We start from the raw sequence: 20618 nt of genomic DNA on the forward strand, positions 1-20618 counted from the left end.
AGATTCTGGTAAAGGATACACATGTACGAAGGGTTTTAAACGCAGAGCTGACAATATGTCGATAATGGTCGCATGGAAAAATGGCGTACAAAAAAAAGTAAGTATCTAGGTGGCGTATGGTGTTCACGGATGACAAGGACGAGGTAAAGTTAGAATAAAATTGGTATAGTAGAATTGGTAGTTGTTTAAGTCGCTAAATTTAATTTGCCTTAAAATTACAGATACGATTTATATTAAAATAATTAGCATTACCACGCGCAATCTATAAGGATCGCATTTTCAATGTTTCAGAAAAATATTCCCTAGAAAAAGACAGTTTTTTTCTCTTCTCACTCACGCGTACTCACATTCGTTAGATCATCTTTTCTCGTCGTTCTCACCGTTCAAATTAAAGCTCGAACGATTTCTTCAGCTTTGGACTAATGATACCGAAAATACTTTTTTCGTTCTGTTCTTTCTCCTTCTTCGTTTTCCATTTACAACTACCATGCCTGTACCGTTCTACATTGAGAAATAGTGCGCTGTATGTGACGTATGGGAATTTTTCTCAAACCAATTTTTACTTATTATCGTCGAAAATATAGAGAGTGTAAGCTGTATGACGATTTCTCGAATCGATGTTTTATAATTAACGTTGCAGCAATGGAGAACTAAACTTTTTCGAATTCATACATTTTACCAACGAACGGAAGATTAAGTCTAATTTCGTGTACGTATTAAAGACTGTCGTCGTTCGTGTAAATGAACAAATGTTTATCAACAATTGGATTATTGATTGTTAAACCATGTATATGTATATAACATTGTAATGTACGTATACATATACACAGTCACGTGAAAAAATGTATACGTTCATTTCGATAGTCGTGTATGGTACATGTATCGAAAGATGTTGACGTACAAATAAAAATATTTACAATCGTTGCGATTATTTATTTTGTATTATTTATTTATCGAAAGTAAAAATTTTGAAGATACGGTGGAACTCCGTTCATATACATGGAATTGTAGTAGCGCTAACTATCGTCTCAACCAACGTCGAGTGTCGATCGACTTATTCGAACGTCTAACGATAAGATATCGTTCGCAAAATGGTAGAACAAATTAGACTTAAAAGGAAAGACAAGCATCGATTTACTAGTAGATTATTATATAAAATATCTGGTTATCCGAACCAACTTGTCCCTCCACAAGTTCATATGAACGGAGTTCTACTGTATAGTTTTAAGATAACCTCGTATGATAACATGTATGAGACACGCTTTGGGAAATACCGACATTATCGACGACAACAGTGACGATATCTTTTACCTACAGTAAGTTTTAATCGAGAACTACTCTAATTTATGATATATGCTTCTAAAATTTACGCTTCTCTCATTTCGAACGATTTTTGTTGGTTTAACGACTTTTCTCGATTTGGGTGGAAATACCATCAGATACCGATACCAGCAACAATTACGGGAGTTAACGATTTTTTTAATTTCGAAGTACGGTCTCTGGTTTTCGTTGCAACCTCAATTTGTTTTAGATGAACCGTTAATTGCTTGATTTGTAAATGACAGGTAAAAAAAAGTTATCGATTTTTAAATGATCTTTCCAGCTGACCTTATTTAAAAAAAATTCTCGAATAACAGTACCATTTGCACCGCGCACTGCAATCCATTCGAATTGAAATATCGAATAGGAACGTATTTTCTAAAATATTATTATGTCTCAAGATTATAAATCGATATACCTTGAAAATATTTCCTCGTCGATAAATATTGGCAGCTTTCGATTCAGTACTTTCGATACCTGCTCCCTTCGATCGAAAATGACGAAGATTTCGATTTCAATCGTGGCCCGAACGTCGACTCTATTCGGAATCTAATTTCGAAATTTGATTCAAGTTCAAATAGAATTGATTTCCTTTTCATTGAGATTCTTGGAAATTCTCGTTTATGGATTGGTCCTTTTTCTTTTTGTTTTTTATCTTTCTTCGTACGGCAGATGGCGTGAGACTGTTGCGACGGCTAGGCTCAGAGGAAATAGAATACCCAGTAAATGGCATTGAACAGCATAAAACTGACTGGAAATATAATTCTCGAATATTTGTCGATAATGTTCACGTCTTTGATCTTCGGCATCGACACGCGCAATACGGATGCTCCTCTCCGTATCGCGTGTAGTACCTGCAACCATAATAATTTTTCCTCGTTGTTAAGTTTCCCTTTCGTTTTCTTTTTCTTTTCTTTTTAAACGGTCGTCGATGGTTCTTTAACGTCACTCCTTTACCTTAGGTTTATGTTGTTTAGGGCCTCTGTATCTGAGGCCAGCGTTTCTCCCATATGTATTGTAGGCCGCGACTCTGGAAATTCGAAAGCTAGGAGGAAACTTGGCCGGATCATGTTCTCTTCCGGTTCCAGGCGTCGAACTACTACTAACTAGGCCTGATCTGTTTCTGATACTTGGCAGGGGAGACATTCTGAGATCTTGTAGCTCTATTATGTCCGCTTCCGTTGAGCCAGGAAAAGGAGAACTTGCTTTGCTTCCTGTAAAGTTCCAAATGGATTCCAAATGGATAAGGTCTTTTTCCAGACTTAAATACCAAACAGAGAAAATCTAATTAAGAAAATCTTACCTGATTTCGAGTGAATTACTTTTTTGTCGTCGGTTTCTTTCTTTTTTGTCTTTTTCTTGGCTCTGGCGCCCCAATAAGTGTAATTGACCGCTGCATACTCGAGGAGAGCAGCGAACACGAAAACGAAACACATTACTAAGTAAATGTCGATAGCTTTCACGTAGCTGATACGTGGCAGTGAACTACGTACACCTGTGGATATCGTGGTCATTGTAAGGACTGTCGTTATACCTACAAAGGGAAAATATAGCGTGACTATCGGGGCGATTTACATAATAATAGACTATTACAATCGAGGCTTGCTGCGATACATCGAAAGGGCTTTTTGTTTTCGAACAGATAATTTAATACGTAAGTAGACGGAAAGCTTTTGTAGCCAACGTACTCGTGTAGCGGTCATAAGCGTTAGGGTTTACGATCTACAGGGAAACAATTCCATATGTTTACCGAGAGCTACTCTAGCACTGGTTGCTTCGTGATTTATCCAAAAACTGACCCAGCTTAGCATCACGATCAAGATACTAGGTAAATAGGTCTGGAAAACGAAGTATCCGATGTTCCTTTGAAGTTTGAAGCTTAACGATAATCTCTGGTATATACCGGTGGCCAGCCTCTCTTTACGATCGTTCGTTTCGTAACCGATTATCGTGAATTGTGGCAGTTCCGCTTCTTCCACACCACGGACCGGCGTTTGTTTCCAATACATTACCACGTCCAGCACAGTGTATCCGTCTGCCAAAAAATACGAAAAGCGGTTCAACTATACTCGATGAACGTACGAACTCGATTTCCTCGAGCTCTATTTAAACAAACGATATCCGGTACGAGGAAAGCGATCGTCCCACTATACGAACATTCCATTGTCCAGATATTTTCGCTCGCTTATTTCTTCGGATATGCGGAGCTCTACTATATTTAGAGAAGAGAGAAGCGAAAGGAATCGATAGAAGGGGGGAAAGAGCTACGACAGGTAATATCGACCGTACAGCTTTCGATCTCTACGGTGCAGTTCTGCGAATCGAGCGGATAGTAGTGCAGATCCATCATGCAGGCCAGGGTCGTCGTGAATCTCATGCCGTAAGTGACAGATCCGTCTCCGGACAACCGAACGAGTTTATTGCGCTCGGTCACGTCGTGTAGGAAACTGCGAACAAAATCAACGTTTTCTTTCTTAGTCGCATTTCGCCTTTCACACTGTCGTATCTCTGCCGATTGGAGAAAACGACAGCAGGATAAATATAGATCGAGGCAGCTAAAACGGATCAGCCGAACATCTCGAAACGAAACAAACTTCGAGTCTAACTAAATTTACTCCGATGCTTCTCTTGTTCCTACCGTAAGAACGACCAAGCCGTTCTATGTGGTTTTAGATGCCTCATCCTATAGCAGCGATACAGTTTAGAAAGTAATGGACGTAATATTCGCGCGTGTCAGAATTGACTCGAACTCGGCCGTTCGAGGATCGATAACAGAGAGAATATAAAAATCGGTGACTCGGAGATAACTGGTTTTCAGAATATTCGCGGCGCGCGAAAGGTAAATGAGAGAATTGTAGCTGAAACACCGGCGATGGACCTGCGAAACTTCGATCATAATTATTCATAATCATAAAATCGGATAACAACTTCCTCTTTAGCGGGAAATGTAGGGGTTTCGTAAAATTGTTCCGACGTACCTGTTTTTATCGTTGGCGAAAAACGTGTCTGGAACCCAAATCTTTTCCGCAAAGTCTCCACTGAGAGTGAGAACCTCCTCTTCTTGAGAAAACGCCAGTCTCTCGTCCTTCCAATACTGATTTAAATACATCGTTATCGTATAATCCTGTGGTAAAAAGAACACCGTTATCGTTTCTGTAAGCAAGAACGCGTCTTACCGTAAACCGATGGGAATTCAATCGCAAAAAGCTAAAAGATCCGAGCGCTGTAAGCATCGAAACGAATTTGCTCTTTTTTCTTAATAAAAGTGGAAATAAATAAATTATACGACGTGCGAACGACACGCGTGTTGGTGTATCAAAGAGATTCGTGAAATGGACGTTTTCGCTAGAATATTTTATATTTTATATTTAAAGAAAGCGCGTGTAGAATTTTCTGACCGACTATACATCATTTTTCATAATATCCATTCCATCATCCCGTAAATCCAACTTGCACCGCAACGTATTACTATGTAAAATATGGCGAAAAGTCGAGTTTGACGAGGGTCGGTTTTCTTACGAGCCCCTTGATAATGCTTACCATGTTTACTTCCGAGATTGCATCGAAGCTCGCGATCGTAAGGTCCATGCCAACCAACAGGGGCTCTCCTGACAGAATTAGATATAGAAATCTGTATAAAATACGATAAAAGGAGGAAAGGAGTAGCAAAAAAGGACTCGCGTATATCTAATTCGTCTTTTATAGGTCGAGCGATCAACGAGGATTAAAGAAATTACTCGGCATCGTTAAGCGGATTAATCGGAATTCCGGCGCGATCACTGACCCGTAAGACATTCGCGATCGCTCGATAAATTCTCTTTACGTTGACGTTAGTTGGTCAACGTCTGAGATAAGTCGTTCAGAAATATCATAGCGCGTGAAATTATAGCGCAGCTAGTCCGAGACAGCCTGGGTTGAAAGATAAAACGAGTATTTCTATCCTTTCTTCCGTTATCGATGTTATTAAAGGCCCGAGCTACACGTCGTCGCGTGTTACTCCGCGACATCAGTCGAGCGATACAATTTACTGGGTCTGGTTAACTAATTACTACTTATAGAAATACGTTTTACACTCAGAGAGGATACTTAGGCCGATTTCTAAAAATTACAAGCAGGTAAACATCGAGTTACAAACGTCGTGCGGATTGTGCTTAATTACTTTGGACGAGGAAACTTAAAATGCACTTACCGCCGAAATTTGGCCTCAATCGAATATCGTAACCATCGAGTATCCGCGATATAGTTTGCGTCACGTTTTCCAATCTGTCGGACAGCCCTGTATTTTCAAGACTGGCCCTAAAAATCAACGCATTGCTTGGAAAAAAGGATCGAGACAGAAACGAAATATACGCGGCTGCTTCGTCATCTTCTCAATGACGGAACGCGCTTACGCTTTTACGATCGTTGTCTAAGCGTATCGTGGTGTATTGCGACTACACGGATTATTGCAATAAAAATTGTCATTTATCGACTTTTTAAGTAGACTTTTTCGACGAAGATAAAGTTAACGTCGATAAAACGATTACCAAGCGATCAGGTGAACCATTTGCAGCAAGAGAAACGTCTGCTGCAGCCACATCCTGCGATGCATCCTCCGGAATTACGTCAGCAGGTAGAAGAGGACGTCATCTCCATAGGTCCTTGCACCTCGACATCGAGCTGCCAGAAACTGCAATCAGAACCGGTCTGATTTCCGTCCTTGACCCTTTTCCCATACCAACTCTGGTCGTCTGATCTTTCGTCTCTTGCATACCTGATACGGACAGCTGTACGAGTTACTTTTAACGACGATGCAAACATCGAACTGTTGCAACTCGGCTAAAGAAGCGGTTGAACGAAAAAAAGTTTGTAATTTATCAAGTACGCCAGACGCGCTGTAGACAAAATTCCAGTACAAATCGTATCCTTTCGTTCGAACGATTCTTAACGATCGACGCGAGTAAACGGCGACAATTTGCTATTCTCGCTTTGGCAACAGGATTGTCGAAAAACGATTGATCAGAGCGACAGGCATCGGCTACACTCACGCAAGCGTAGCTTACTTAAACGAGTATCCGGAGAAGGTGAAAGCGAAAGCAAAACGCATGCACGCGCGTCCTTTTAATTTCCGCGATGACGATGACTCGCGTTTTGGCTCGCGATATTTCGTTAAAATCGCCATCGAGAGTTCCATGTTTTTATGTTAATTCCATACGATAACAATCTTGGCGCGATATTTTCTTCGCGTTTGTCGTCGCTACCGCGTACGTTTGTCACGCGCGTATTCCTCTTACGAGGCACGTCGAATTCCACCTAACGTGTGTTCACGAGGGTCGATCCAAAGATGGGAAGAACGTTCTCCGAAAAATTGGAAGAATCGTTCGAAAGAACGGTGTACTCGGCGCGTGGAGCGGATGGGACGACGTCGACAGGATACGCGGACATCGTCAAGGAGGGTCTCTGTCTCGGGCCAGGAGTCGATGCCTCTCGCTGTTCCTGGCACGGCAGCCCTTAAAAGGGCACACTTTCTCACTACCGAACGGACAGCTTCGTTCACCGGCACTGTCCAACGTCGACGCCGTCGTCCACGGTATTTTCCGACGCTTCGGATACTGCGCGTCACTCGCCTTCTCCGCATACCCGTCCCCGTTTCGCTACCCCTTCGCTATCACCCTCTACCAACCTCCTTTTGGCTTCTCTCTTAGGATACCTTCCATCCTCCCCTCTTTCTCTATCAATCTATCCATCTATCTGTGTCCATCCATCTTTCTTTCTCACTTTCTCAAACTTTCGCTCTTCCTCTCGAGCTCCACGCATTCTTTATCTCACCTCCCACGCTGCCTTTTTCCGTCTCGTACAACGTACGAGTAATTATCTTCCATCCACCTCTGTTACTCTTCATTTTCCCTTCGATTTCTCTTCTTCGGGCCTCTTTTCGAGCAATCTCGCTCGTAATTTCAACTTCGTTGGCCGTGTTGCGAGATTTCTCGACTGGCCGAACATACAGGGTGTCGCGAAAGAAGTTCTCCTTTCTGTTCGTAGGCAATTTTTAAACGAAACGAGATACGCGTACGCGTATCTTTAACGTGGGTCCTCTGGCTGCTCTGCGACCGCTCCGCCGCGTATCCCAAGTTCCCGAACACACCACGACGTTTCACGAACACGACGTCGCACGAGGACGACCACTGTTCGACCCACTGTCAGCCACGGTAAAAAGGCTCTGAAAATCTTCGATCGCGCGAACAACGATTCGCATGCAACGTCTCGCGGATCTCTCCGTGTTCGCACGACGGATGACCGACGTTGGCGACGAATCTCTGCCACAGCGACGCGTCGTCGAAGCGTCCAACGATCCACGAAAAGATCGTACAGCGCGCACACCTCGCGATTGTCGACTAATCATCGATGTGCAACCTCGACGAAAGACAAACCCTACCGCTTCTTGCGCGACACCCTGTACAAGCCCTGTGCAAGTCCTGTGCAAGCCCCGTAGAAACCCCGTAGAAAGCCTTGTTCGCCTGTCCGGTCGTTCCAACCATCGTCCCTTCCTTATCGAATTTAGTCAAGCTCTTTCTCGTACGTCTCTCCCTGCCTGCCATTCCCACCCTCGACCTCTCCCCTCTACTACCAAACGTTTCGTTTCGTATCGGTGTTTCACACTCGCACTGCTAGTACTCTCGAAGCCGGCTTCCCTATCCGTTCTCTCTCACCTATTTATCTTTCGCTTCTCTTTGCACGCCGATAACACCAGCCTCCGTATCTCTGGGTACTTGGCATACCTCGGCTCCCGAGGCGGTCCGGAGGTTGGCGCAAAATGGACCACGCATGTGCAGCCCCGTTTCACCGCGACCTAGTGACACAGAGCCGGTCCTCTCGTGTCTCTTCGCTTCTCCGTCTCCGTCCTTCCTTCTCTCCGTCTCCGGCCCTCTTCCTTTCTCTTCCTCTTTTGATTTCCACGCTACGATCGAAGCGGAGCCACCCTTCCGATGCCTCCGCGAAACACACACCGGCATCGAGAGTCGTTCACCTTGCCAGATTACCGTTCCATCGATCTTCCCCTCCGAACGTGTACTTTTGTCCTCGGCGATATCGAAACAAGTGGTTTCGCGATAATCTATTCCTATCTTCGCACATTTCGTCCTTCCTTTCCCCGCCAGGCACGACCCTTATCCATCGAGGCTCTTTATTTACGCAGCGTAAACGCGACGGTGCGAGTCACGCATCCTACGAAACTGTCAACACCGCCGATTCCTGCTTCGCGTTACGTTCTTTCTCCGCGACGATGTAACGACTTTTGCCGCGATAAAATAATTATTTTCGTCGATCGATCCACCGGTTCCCGAGTTCCGCGCAGTTTTACGATTTTTACCGCGTATCGTTCGATACGATCGGTGTCGATTATCGGGCAAATTCCGGATCGCCCGTGGTACCGTTTACGGATTTCATAAATGCGCCAACTCTTTTCCAGGGATCGCGATTAATACCCAGGGTTGACGGTACCAGAAACGCGTTACATAGCACAGAATTCCTTTTGTAGGAAAGCGATAAGTCGATAAATACGGAGATAAAGACTGGCCATTTTGACCGGTTTCATGGAAAAATACGTATTGAAATTAAGCACGGACAACCAACTTCTCGTCTACGAAAGAATCGTCGAACCGATTTGGACGTACGGTATCGAGTCGTGGGTGCTAAAAGCCACGTTGCCGAATTAGCAGTTTTACGTAGGAAACGCACCGTGCTACCAACTCCGTAAAGATCCGAAGATCGTCCTCGCCAACCACCTCTACGCGATCCACCCACGTGGGGAACCGCGCACAAGGCGTCCCTACGAAAGGCTTCCACGCGTTACACTTGGAATTACGTTATCCACGCGTATCCAACGTCCATCGTTATCCATACAGTTTAATTTACGGTTTACGAGAAAAGAAACGATCGAAAAGTCGCTTCCATTTGTAAAAGCCCGCGGTTTCGTTCGATCCTTGGACAAAATTCAATAAAATCTCGTCGATCGAGAGACCGAGGTCTTTTTAAAGGTAGTACGATGGTACCGCACGCGATACACCATTTTTACATCTTTCGACCACGGAGACGAATACCGCGTTAGCGCGTAATTTCTCGGACGTTAAATAATCGTCGAACCATATACGATGGAAACGACGGATGCGTGAAAAAGTCGTTTACGTAGGTGCGTGACGCTTTTTTTCTTCGCAACTCCCCTCGTGGTTTCCCCTTTCCGTCGCTTGCCGATGAAAAGGAAGAATAGAATTTCGTTAGTCGAGTAACTTCGATCAAAGGTAATCTGCCTATTACGCGAAATCAAACGATGGTAACAAAATTGCGCCTGGGATTACGAAATCCCCGCTGCTAATTCCTTTCGATCGTCGTTCTTTTCGCTTATACGTATTCTTTACGTATGATTTCGCTTCGCCCTACTGTACTCGCGCAAAGCTCCGTAAATTCGATATATTTCGTCAAACACGACCGAACGTAGAATGAAAAAAAAAAAAAAAAAAAAATTGTAAAAAGCGAGCAACCGGCAGATAACATTGTCAATGGTCGAACGTGCGGTACAAAGGAATAAAGAAGAAACGAATAAACGATAACAAAGTTCGTCGAACGTGGCGGAAGGCAGGATTGTTGGAGCTTGCGCGGCGGAAAGTTTGGTCCGCCAGGTGGGAGATCCACGAGGATCCGTCGCGTGAATCGCGCGTAGATCTTCCCCGCGAGTGTCGGTATTCGGTTCGCGCTTATTTCGTTTTTCCAAATTTCTCGGTGTCGCTTTATCGATCGTCGAGGATCAAAGTCGAGGAAAAGGCGCAGCGAAATGTTAACGTAAGTACGCTCTTTCGTTCCATTTGCCATCGACGGACCGTTTCGTTTCGAAAGCAAAGGAGAGTAGTCAAATATGAAATACTATTTTGTTTCTCCGATATCCTGCTCCTGCGAGAGAAATAGTCTTATTCCTCTTGTTTCATCCTTTTCTTTTTTCTCTTCCGATGAAATTCCGCTTTCGAGCAATCGCGTTAAAGTACGATCGGATCTTCTCGCGAAGCAGAAACGAGGTGGTTCTGAGGAGTCGAGAGTGGTTTCGCGATTTCAGGTATCCCGTTCTCTTTTCTCGAACCGCTTTCTTCGTCCCATACGTTTCTTGCTTGTCGACTTTTCCGATGCCGCCAGAGAATATCCTGATATCTTATAAATTAAAGAGAATCTATAAAAAAAGATGGCAATTTAAACGCGGAATATCTCGTTATTCGACTACTAAATTGGCTATCCATATTTCCAATTTGACAAAGTTGAAAACACGATATTCCGTTCGTGAATACTTACGAGTCTCCTATGCCACAAACGTTTCAAAGTAGGTGGACTTTTCATCGTCGTTTACGTCGTAACCCTCCTTTCTTCAGCGCGAGAACTTAAAACGTCGACGACGTGGCTCGATTTACGCCGAGTATCCGTTCATCGACGTCCGTTTGCGCGAACGAAGAAACACGTACGACGACCAGCACGATCGGTATCGTTATCTTTATCTCGTAACGAGCCCGGCGACAAGTTGCCGTATACACTCGTTACGTTTGCAGCTTTTTCAAATTAAGAACAGCGGGTCCTGCACGCGAAACGAAGGATCAAGCGGAGAAATCTGCATTCCGCGTCGATTATTTGGCTAGCCTCGCAAATATCGCGATATCGATACAGACGGTTAATGAAAAAGCTGAAATTAAAGCGTACGAGTAACCGGTAAACGTGTACCTGCGCCAGCCGCAAAGAGAATAATTACCACTCTTTCGTCAGTCCGTATCTCCTCGTTGATTATTGGCTTTTTACGAGCCAGCGCAACTATTGTAATTTCTGTTTGGCAGCTTCGAGGCGTGCATACGTTTCTCGTGCCTTCGTACTTGCTGAATAATCTACGTTCGCATTTTTATAACACGAACCTACGGCTTGGTGCATCGAGTACCAACGTCGGTACCTGCGAAGTCCAGATATCGGCGTTTAACGACAGCGTTAAAAACGTTATACTGTTCGAATAATTTGCCGTGCGCGAGTCTTTCAAAGAAGAAACGACTTTTACAATTCGGCGCGATGTCCAGGCGATGAAAAAATTCAAACGTGGTTCGCCGAAAGAAAAAAAAAAAACGATTTTCACGTGGCAAAGCAGGGAGAAGGCCGAGAGGCAATCGCAGAAGGAGAGGGAATGGAAGAGGAGAAGAGGGGAAGAGGGGTAGAAAAGTGCTCTCCTTAGCCGCGGATTCAGCAACTTCCGACGAGGCTGCCCCTCGATGTTTCGAGTGAACGTTCTCCCTCGTTACGTCAGAATCGCCCTTTAAACCCTTCCGGCGGCCCTTTTCGCGAAAAGTCCATCGAAAACAAGATTTTTTCGCAAATTTCTCTATACCACGTTGCAAAATCCCTGTCTCTAAGATATTCGTAACGTAAGCACCGAGATAACATTTCGCAACGACGATCGTCGAGTACGTGTCGATTTTGTAGGTGTTTCGTTTAACGATTTAAGCCTCGAACGACCGTGAAATATCGCGAAACGAACGAAGAAAGAAGCTCGCGACGTTTAACGATGGCGACAGCGTCATCGTTGCCGATATTAGATATAAGATAGATCGAAAGGTGAATTCGTCGATTCGTGAAACGACGCCAACGTAAGACGTTTGACTTTTGCAGGTTTCTACTCCTTATATTACTGTCATCGTGGAGAAATCGGAACCACGCGCTCCACGTTTCCTCCACGTCCTCGAAGACTTCCTCGAAAGCTACGCCGCTGACCAGAGGGACCGTCAACGACATTGTTTCCAAAAACATCACGATGGTTCTCGAGAACCTTCTGATGAACTACGAGAACAATCAACTGCCTACTCACGGAAAGGGTAAAGAGACAGTGTCGTCCATTGAGCGAGTATCAAGCGCATCGAAATTGTCGAAATTATCGGAACGTAAGACGCTACGAATCGAGAAAACTCGTTGATTAACGCGTTTTCGGTAATAATTTACACCGTGTAAAAATCGATTACGACAACTTCTCCCCCTAATCGAAACGATTCTTCGTTCGTAAAATTTTGTTCACGCTCGATCGGGTCGCTCCGAGCAAATTGGATCGATTCGATCCTCGTGATGAAAGGATTAAACGATGGCGAGAGTCGCGAATTACAGCGATTAAAATGAAGGGGTAGCGTTTTTCTGGGATATCGATCTCGAAATGTTTACAACGAAAAAATTGGAGCATCGTAACGATCTTTGACGAGTGATCGAGCGGAAAGGGGAAAAATAGGAGCCGGTCCGATACGAATAGAACACGCGAAAAGTTGGATCGCAGCCAGCCGAACGAAACTATCCCTTCGAAATCGCCTTTATCCCTGACACGCGGTCCCAATTTTCCATCATCCTTATTTTGTCTTTTTTTCTTTTTTTTTTCTCGTCCAAAAGAACTGTTCTCTCGATTATCCCTCTGTACTCATTTCCCTCGGTCCATCTGTGTATTATTTTTCTTTTCTCCTCTATGTAGCAGCCACCCCCTCGTCCCTCCTTTTAGCTAGTCCTGTTCAACGTCCTGCTAAAAAATTTATACACACGCTGATCGAGCTCGTTATCGGACCGCGGGTGTTTCTTTCTAAAATGAAATAAAACCGAATATTTCCAAGATGCAAGCGAACCGCGCTTACGCGAACCTGTCGGCCGCGGGCAAGTCGTCCAAATGGGATTATCCGAATCGTTCGCCTCGTTTACGATTGCACGGAGAAACTTCTCGTCTACTCTCTGCTGGCCAAGCAATTCGCGTTACGAGCAATAACACCGATCGTCAAAAGACGGTCGTGTTTCGACGCGATACCGTTCTATATTTCGCACTGATCGCGTATTATTACTATTATGCGTTCTACGTAATTCTGATAAACCGAATTAATTCGATCAGATGAGATCCACGATAATCCCACTTTGCTCGATCGCGTGATCGATCGATTCGAAGATATGCTCGTCCTCCGAATCCTCCAAATCGCCAACGTCGTTCATTTTCGAACAATCGAATAATCGTCGTTTATTGAAAAGTCTGAAACTTTGGCTCTACGGTAGTACGGTGTCCGGGCGGCGAAATACTCGCCTAGGACGACGCGTTTTACGCGTTCCTGGGGTAGCCGAAGCCGAAAACGAGAGTCACCTTCCAAGGAAGTAAGGCGCGCAAAATTTCGGTCAACCCGTTGACGCGCGACGTCTGTATGCACCTTGACGATACAGCTATAAAATTTGGCATCCTCGACCTGCTCCATGGCTTGTCCTTTATGCGTTTGAATCGTGCGTTTGATCGTCGAGTGTCGGATTAGGTTTCGGCCGTGTGGCACATTTAGCGTCGCGTGGACGCGTTTCTTCAGCGTCGACCCAACGCCCCTCTATCTCCGACTATCGTCTCCATTGCTGCGTTCCTTGCTGGCCGAACCCTGGACACAGTCGCAAAGTCGTGGTAAGGCTAAATGGCTGCGGGCTGCTTGCCATGGTGTCGGCACCAAGGTGCGTTGCCGTAAACGTAGGCATCGTGTTACGACGCATCCTACGTGGTTGAAGATGTATAGACGATGTTTTACGCTAGTTAATCTTGATTTTTCAGTTTATAAAAGACGTAATCGCCAGTTTTTCTTTCCCAGGAACTCCAACCGTGGTAAAAACCAATATTCTGATAAGAAGCATGGGTCCTGTGTCGGAACTTGACATGGTAGGTTTAGCATGTCGGACGTGCAAATAAACGATGCAAATTCTTCGGTGAAGCACAGAGTTCGCTCGAAAAAGCTGCTCCTTGGTGGCGGTGGTCCGACGATTGCATCTCCGTCCAAAGACACGACATTTCTTCCTGATGGAATTTGTCAGGCGCCTAACGGATGGCTCAAAATTATAGAAAGCGCGAACAAATTTCTCGGTCGGATAATTCTTCGGATATTTCTTTTTTTTTTTTTTTTTTAGTAAACGTTAAGTTTACCGAAAAATTTCGATTATCCGCGTCCACGAAGAAGTTAAAAAACTTCTTCCACGTGCGACATGTTTGCGTTTTATTCGTCTTTCTGTTTCGTAGTCCGCAAAAAGGACAGGACGGCGTTTCTGTTACTAATGATAGTACGCGTCACTTTTTACAGGATTATTCGATGGATTGTTACTTTCGACAATCTTGGCGCGACTCTCGTTTGAGCTTCTTGGGCCCGATAAAGTCGCTCAGCTTGAGCATCAAAATGTTGGAAAGAATCTGGAGGCCGGACACGTATTTTTATAATGGAAAACACAGCTACGTGCATACCATCACGGTGCCGAATAAATTATTGAGAATCTCGCAAGATGGAGATATACTTTATTCCATGAGGTTGTTATTAACGCAAAGATTTCATTTGCATATTAAACGCCGTAACTAATAGCAATAATACGGAAATCGTAAAATAACGTAACGTTAATTTAACGTGGATTGCGATCATACGTTATATTCGTGTTTACAACAGGCTTACTATAAAAGCAAAATGTCCAATGGAGCTTCGAAATTTTCCCATGGATCGACAATCTTGTCCGCTTATTCTCGGAAGTTGTAAGTATCTTTAAAACGATTCGAACGCTCGTAACGAAAAAAGGTTCTTGTCAAATGTTTTCAGCCTTTCGAGCAATAACGTGCGTTTCGGTAGCCAGAAAGTAGACGAGATGGAATCGATATTATAAAAGACGAACTGTATCTTGTATTTCCAATTTTCGTCCGAGATAAATTTTTCTATTTTTTATATTTTTTATATATATATTTATATATAATATATATATATCGTTCATTTGCTGCAACGATAACGTAACTTAGAAATCCAAATTTTAGGAAAAATGAATTTAAATGCACTAAACTGATAGTTTCCTTGTACCGACGCAGTACCGACACGACTGCCCTCTCGTTGTGACTTTCCCAAGTTTACTTGCAACGCTCCTCCAGCAAAATGTACAAGGAACGGCGTTCCTTCTTTACCAGCAACTCGGTAACTACAGGAGTAGAAAGAACGCTATTTCTTCTTTACCAACAACTCAAAAACTACGTAAAATTAAATTCAATTAATACAAAAAAAGATAAATAAATGCATTTCGATATCTTCGGTAAAGAATCGCTATCGAAGATTTACGTAGAGAGATATTGGACATGTGTCACGAGTGTTTATCGCCAAGCAAAAACATGCATACATACATACATACGTATTATCCTGGCAGCCGATGTTTTATGATACGCGTAAATTTCCTGTTTGTTTCGGAATTCCATAGTGTCTGCCTTTCGTTTGCTTGCCCTCTCTCTATCCGATACAGTACGTAAACATTATCATTTTCCAAAATTGGATTATTATCATTTCCTCTATGTTCGACAACGTAGAAATTAAAGGATGAAATTCATCGAAATGTCGCGGATACGATCTCCGCTGTACGTCCAACAATGGAAATAATAGATATAACTTGATCGTAATCGAGCACGTTAGATTGGAAGCCTTTCTGATATTTTTTTAATTTTAATATCGTACGTTTTTAGATGCATATACGTCCGGTCAATTAATTTACGAATGGCAAGAGGGCTCCTCTGTAAATTTCGTCCCTGGAATGGCTCTTTCGCAGTTCGATCTGATGGGTTCGCCGTACAGGAATTTAACTTTTGTTCGTCGCGAGGGGGAATTTTCAGTTCTTCAAGTTTCCTTCAACTTGCAACGAAACACCGGTTATTTTCTCATCCAAGTAAGTCGATACGAATAAATTAGCTCGTTACGTAATTTTAGTTAATCGTTAGCTCTGATCGCTCCAACGAACAATACTCGTGATATTAACGAATAAAAAATTATTATTCTTTTCCTTTCGTAATATTCTTCTCTTTATGGTTCTGTCAGGTTTACGTACCCTGTGTTTTAATAGTAGTCCTGAGTTGGGTGTCTTTCTGGATTCATCGTGAAGCTACCAGCGATCGAGTTGGTCTGGGTAAGTCGGTCCCTTCGAACATACGGGATATATGCATAAATTTAGTACAACTATAGAGTTTCGGATCGTAAAATATTTGTTTGAATCTTGGAAGGTTGTCCCACGAACCCTCGTAGTGCACAGATATCGAATAAATTATTATTACAGGCATTACTACCGTTTTGACACTGTCCACGATTAGTCTCGATTCCAGAACAGACTTGCCTAAAGTTAGATACGCCACTGCCCTTGATTGGTTTCTGTTAATGAGTTTTGGATACTGTATCGCTACTCTGTTGGAATTCGCCGGTGTGCACTACTTTACAAAGGTATCTATTTACCATATTAATCCTTAATTTTAATACTTAGCACGTATTCGGTAAAAGTCGAACGAATAAAAAAGATAAAACGATAATAACTGTAGCACGTACGTTGATCTGTGTTGCACGAAATTCACAAAACCGACGTTACTTTTTCGTTAATTCTTCGACTTGTAACACGCTTCTATCAGGTTGGCAGCGGAGAAATTCCTTTGGACGAGGAAGAGTTGGAAAATGAGAGCGAAACCGACTATCAGGATGGGTTTTGCGGTATTGTGTCGCGCAGTCCTCAAACGGTTCACCCAGAGACAATAATAAACGTACCTCGAAGGAGAAGTTCTTTGTTATGCGATGTTTACGACGTTAATGTAAATATAACGTCCAATTTACCAAACATCGATGATTTCACTTTTCTTTATCGTTTAGACTGAACTCGATGTTCTTCCCGTATAATCTGACTTACCCTGTACACCTTCCAACAAATTTCTATTTAGGAATCCGTCTCTTACGGAAGAGGATCATCGATGACAGTCTCCGTTACGTCGAAACCATCGACGATGGAAAGACAAACGCAAACGGAAGTGTGGATACCGAAATGGCGACAATTTCTCTATTGCCTCGCTGGCGACGAGGAGTTCAGGTAGAAATTTCCTTCGCTGTTTTCATTTTCTATCTCGAAACTCCTAGGAAATATGTATATCGCGTTTCATTTACTTTATCGGTTCCACTCCATTTATATTTATATATTTCCATCGTTCTCTAGCTGGCAGTTTTATTCGCCGTACAATTCTTTCCAATTTAATTCGATGATTCGCATCTATATATCGTTCTGTACTCGGCTCGTTTATCTCTTTGTAATTGAACAAAAATAACGATATTATTACGCGTATTGCCGAGCGTATTCGTTCGGTATTTTGGGAATCTCTTACTCCGCATTCGTCCCGAAACGATATTCGTCGTTGTTTTTGTGTTTTAATCGCTCGTAAAGCTTCGAATATCATCGATTCTTGTTACTTTGATCGTAGGAGGCGCAGGCAAAGGGAAGCAGCTGGAAATTGCAGGAAGAAAGGCGAAAAGATCGCAAGACACATAAACAGCGTGTCTTACATCGACAAAGTGGCGCGAGTCGTATTTCCCGCTTCTTTTGGGCTACTCAATGTCTGCTATTGGGTCATTTACGTCACTTATCAAGAGGAATTCAAGTGGCAAGATCCACCATTTGGATCAATTTCTCACTGATCCGATCGATAAAGTAATTAAGATAGTGGTGTGTACGTATGATATAGCAAGTCAGATTGATATATACACATATATGTAATGGAAATTTAACTTTAGAAAGGAAAGCTCAAGTTTCGTCAAATTATGACATAACATATTCCCCTTCTACTTATCCCTAGTAACAAAATTACGTAATTTCATCCTTTCTGCTTTCACGTTCAACAAAATATTATACTCTTTAACGACAGATATATACGTGTATACGATGTTTAATAAATTTAGTATTCCCCTTCTATGACTCGGGTTATTACCTGCGTTTAAGCGAACGCATAAATCGATTTGAAAATATATCAGAGTATTTTATACACATATACACGCAACACGTATGTCGGCCAAGGAGAGGACGCTACTATGACTAAAAGCGAGCATAGTGACAAAGTAGTAACGAGAATGACTTTCCATTTTCTGGATTATCCAGAAGATGGGAATTGAGAAATAATATTTGTATCAATGATTCTAATTGAGATATTAATAGAAATATCCTCGGGCGATTCCTTTATCAAAACATAAGGAATCTTTTGAACACAAGGAAGCATTCAAATCTTGTTTCGATTCTAGTATCTGACTGTCGCGAAGTGAAATTTGATACACGTTAGCGGACAGATAAAATTACGCTTTTATTATCTTCGCATTTCGTATCTCAAAATTTAGTAAAATTCAGCTGAATACCGAACTCGAATAATAAAATTGTTCCATACAATCATATAGCAGATTTAAATAAAATCATCGTTAGCATTATAATAATTTCGATCACAATTGAAATTTCCATAGTAACAAAGTCTGAGGGTATCAAACTTCTCCGCCACAGCTTATACATATAGTGTTATATATGTATATATATATATAACACTGCATGTTATATCTACAAATTCTTTATATCGTGATATGTAAATATTATACTTATTATTGAAGCATTATCATCCATCTTATCTAAAAACGCAATGTGCATCCTGAGCTAATAAATAGATTACGGACATGAAAATGTTACTACTCACGGATATAGTAAATACCAACGGTCACTATGCTCGTCAAAAATTTTATATAATACAACCGTGTCGATTAGGACTTTTCATTCTACGACATGGTTGAGTAACCGGTAGAACAAATGCATGCGACTAACGATTAGATGCGAAGAACGTCGTCGTCGTCGTCGTCGTCGATGTTGTGGCCCGGCGAATCCAGCTGGTGAAACCAACGCCATCGAATAACAATCGTCGAATCCCATGGTAAATGCCACGAAGAAATCTGTAACAAAACATAGAATATTATAATTTGTTCTTAATGACAGTGTTAATTATTTTGTGAAAATTTGAAATAATAAAAGATTGAGCTCTACCGAATAAAAAATTTGTAGGATAACGAACGAGAATGAAAAGTTTACACTTGTCACATTTTTAATCAGATCCTACTTTCTAATTAATAATAATTTGTCGCGGAATATAGAGAATAAAATTAAACAAAGTCCAAAACAAAAGTCTATTTACATTCTGGGCTTTTGAAGCACCACAGGTCCTTTCCAAGGTCCAACAAGAAGACGAAGGAGTGACGCACCTTTGACAAAACATGAATTATTATAATTTGTTCTGAAAATCAGAAGGTTGTTCGAACAATTTGAAGTAACGGAATATGAAACTCTACGAAAACTTGCAACTTCGATAACAAAAGGAATAGAAATTCTAATAAACTCTAATTACCATAACGCTTGGAACATTAATATAAAAATTTAAAACCAGACTTCACTTTCCAATTAATAATAATTGTTGCAAAATTCGAGAAATAAGATCAATTGAAACGCAATGTGCAAAGACTCTTACATGCTTAAAGTTGAAGCACTGCTACTATATCCTTTCCAGAGAGGAGGACGACATTAAGTTGTGGAGAAGCTGTAACAAAATGTGTGAAATATAATTTCCTCTGAGAAGACATATTTTTGATTCTTAGAAAGTTTAGGATAATGAACGATTAACCTCTATCCAAAGTTGAAAGTAGAAAAATAATAACTGTCACGGAGTAATACGCACAAGTATACATGTTATCGATACAAATTTCGATATTGGAATGACCTGCTGTAGCGCGATTTACCTTTGCTGGTTTGGTTGGCGAGGAGTAGGGAGAAAATGTTTTCAACAATTCGATGTTACGTTCCAAGTAAAATAAACGATACATCAGACCAAAGCACGGTGAGACACGTGTATAAAAGTAAACACGACTGAGCTAATATAATTCAAACGAACAACATTGAAATAAAATATCAGAAAATTATTATCGTACATAATATTATTAACGTAAAATCGAACGATTATCGAACTATATTCGAACTATAGTTCGAAGTGTCAAAGAAAAGGAAAGGAAGAAAAGAAAAGGAAAGGAAGAAAAGAAACGGAAAAGTAAAAATGATAATGAAAGATAATTATCGAGGAAAAAGAAGAGAAGAAAAATGGTCAAGGGGAGTGAAAAGGGAAAGAATTTCACTTCAATAATACGTGATTGTACTTCTCGATGTAGGTGACCTTAATCAAAAATTAGTAACCTTCTATTTACATTGAAAAACGATAAATCGCTATAAATTGTGCTGGATTATCGATAGAAAATGAACTAAATTAAAATTCTCACCATTTTGAAGCAGTGACTCGGTGTTGTATAATAAATTTTCCATATTTACGACAAACTCTCAACAGTTACTTCCTCCTCCCAATACGATACCATGCGAAATGCTGTTATTTCAAATTTTAATCCCTATTTCTGTCACTAGAGCGCAGATGACTCCGGTATATA

General features: G+C 41.9%; 2 protein-coding genes and 1 long non-coding RNA gene across 10 annotated transcripts; 1 reads left to right on the top strand and 2 right to left on the bottom strand.

The window, feature by feature from the left end:
• Positions 1-178: 178 nt before the first annotated feature.
• Positions 179-11957, bottom strand: Lcch3 (Ligand-gated chloride channel homolog 3). Of its 5 annotated transcripts, none has more exons than XM_076625811.1 (10): positions 8079-11957; positions 5847-5989; positions 5510-5616; positions 4861-4928; positions 4299-4444; positions 3610-3767; positions 3071-3355; positions 2624-2854; positions 2278-2534; positions 179-2174 (listed from the first exon to the last, which is right to left on the bottom strand). In XM_076625811.1, exons 2-10 carry the CDS (start codon positions 5909-5911, stop codon positions 2022-2024), a joined length of 1470 nt encoding a protein of 489 aa, XP_076481926.1. In that variant the 5' UTR covers positions 5912-5989; positions 8079-11957; the 3' UTR covers positions 179-2021. The 5 variants fall into 5 exon arrangements, with proteins under 5 accessions (XP_076481926.1, XP_033205389.1, XP_076481925.1 ...); XM_033349498.2 differs by having other exon boundaries at positions 8010-11957; XM_076625810.1 differs by having other exon boundaries at positions 7129-11957.
• Positions 3632-17804, top strand: LOC117165969 (gamma-aminobutyric acid receptor subunit alpha-6). Its single transcript, XM_033349508.2, has 11 exons — positions 3632-3700; positions 11980-12182; positions 13947-14014; positions 14430-14650; positions 14784-14866; positions 15830-16029; positions 16179-16266; positions 16414-16574; positions 16757-16933; positions 17060-17205; positions 17591-17804. The coding sequence occupies exons 1-11, from the start codon at positions 3669-3671 to the stop codon at positions 17802-17804; spliced, it is 1593 nt and encodes a 530-aa protein (XP_033205399.2). The 5' UTR covers positions 3632-3668.
• LOC143303850 (uncharacterized) lies at positions 14750-20562 on the bottom strand. 4 transcript variants are annotated; one of them, XR_013060510.1, is made up of 6 exons: positions 20457-20562; positions 19658-19726; positions 19328-19394; positions 18964-19088; positions 16189-16278; positions 14750-15995 (listed from the first exon to the last, which is right to left on the bottom strand). It is a non-coding gene; the product is annotated as an uncharacterized LOC143303850 (long non-coding RNA). The 4 variants fall into 4 exon arrangements; XR_013060509.1 differs by having other exon boundaries at positions 14750-16278; XR_013060508.1 differs by lacking the exons at positions 14750-15995; positions 16189-16278 and having other exon boundaries at positions 17294-19088.
• Between the last annotated feature and the right edge of the window lie 56 nt (positions 20563-20618).

Source organism: Bombus vancouverensis, chromosome 17, assembly GCF_051014615.1.
Source record: "Bombus vancouverensis nearcticus chromosome 17, iyBomVanc1_principal, whole genome shotgun sequence".
Lineage (NCBI taxonomy): Eukaryota > Metazoa > Arthropoda > Insecta > Hymenoptera > Apidae > Bombus > Bombus vancouverensis.

What these genes read in the sequence shown, in the direction of transcription:
- LOC117165969 (XM_033349508.2), top strand. Translation starts at nt 3,669, where the DNA reads ATGCAGGCCAGGGTCGTCGTGAATCTCATGCC. An exon ending in GTGTGCACTACTTTACAAAG is followed by an intron (nt 16,575 to 16,756) that starts GTATCTATTTAC and finishes CGCTTCTATCAG; the next exon opens with GTTGGCAGCGGAGAAATTCC. An exon ending in GCTGGCGACGAGGAGTTCAG is followed by an intron (nt 17,206 to 17,590) that starts GTAGAAATTTCC and finishes CTTTGATCGTAG; the next exon opens with GAGGCGCAGGCAAAGGGAAG.
- Lcch3 (XM_076625811.1), bottom strand. Translation starts at nt 5,911, where the DNA reads ATGCATCGCAGGATGTGGCTGCAGCAGACGTTTCTCTTGCTGCAAATG. An exon ending in CACCGTAGAGATCGAAAGCT is followed by an intron (nt 3,356 to 3,609) that starts GTACGGTCGATA and finishes ATTTTTTGGCAG; the next exon opens with ACGGATACACTGTGCTGGAC. An exon ending in AGTAATTCACTCGAAATCAG is followed by an intron (nt 2,535 to 2,623) that starts GTAAGATTTTCT and finishes GGAACTTTACAG; the next exon opens with GAAGCAAAGCAAGTTCTCCT.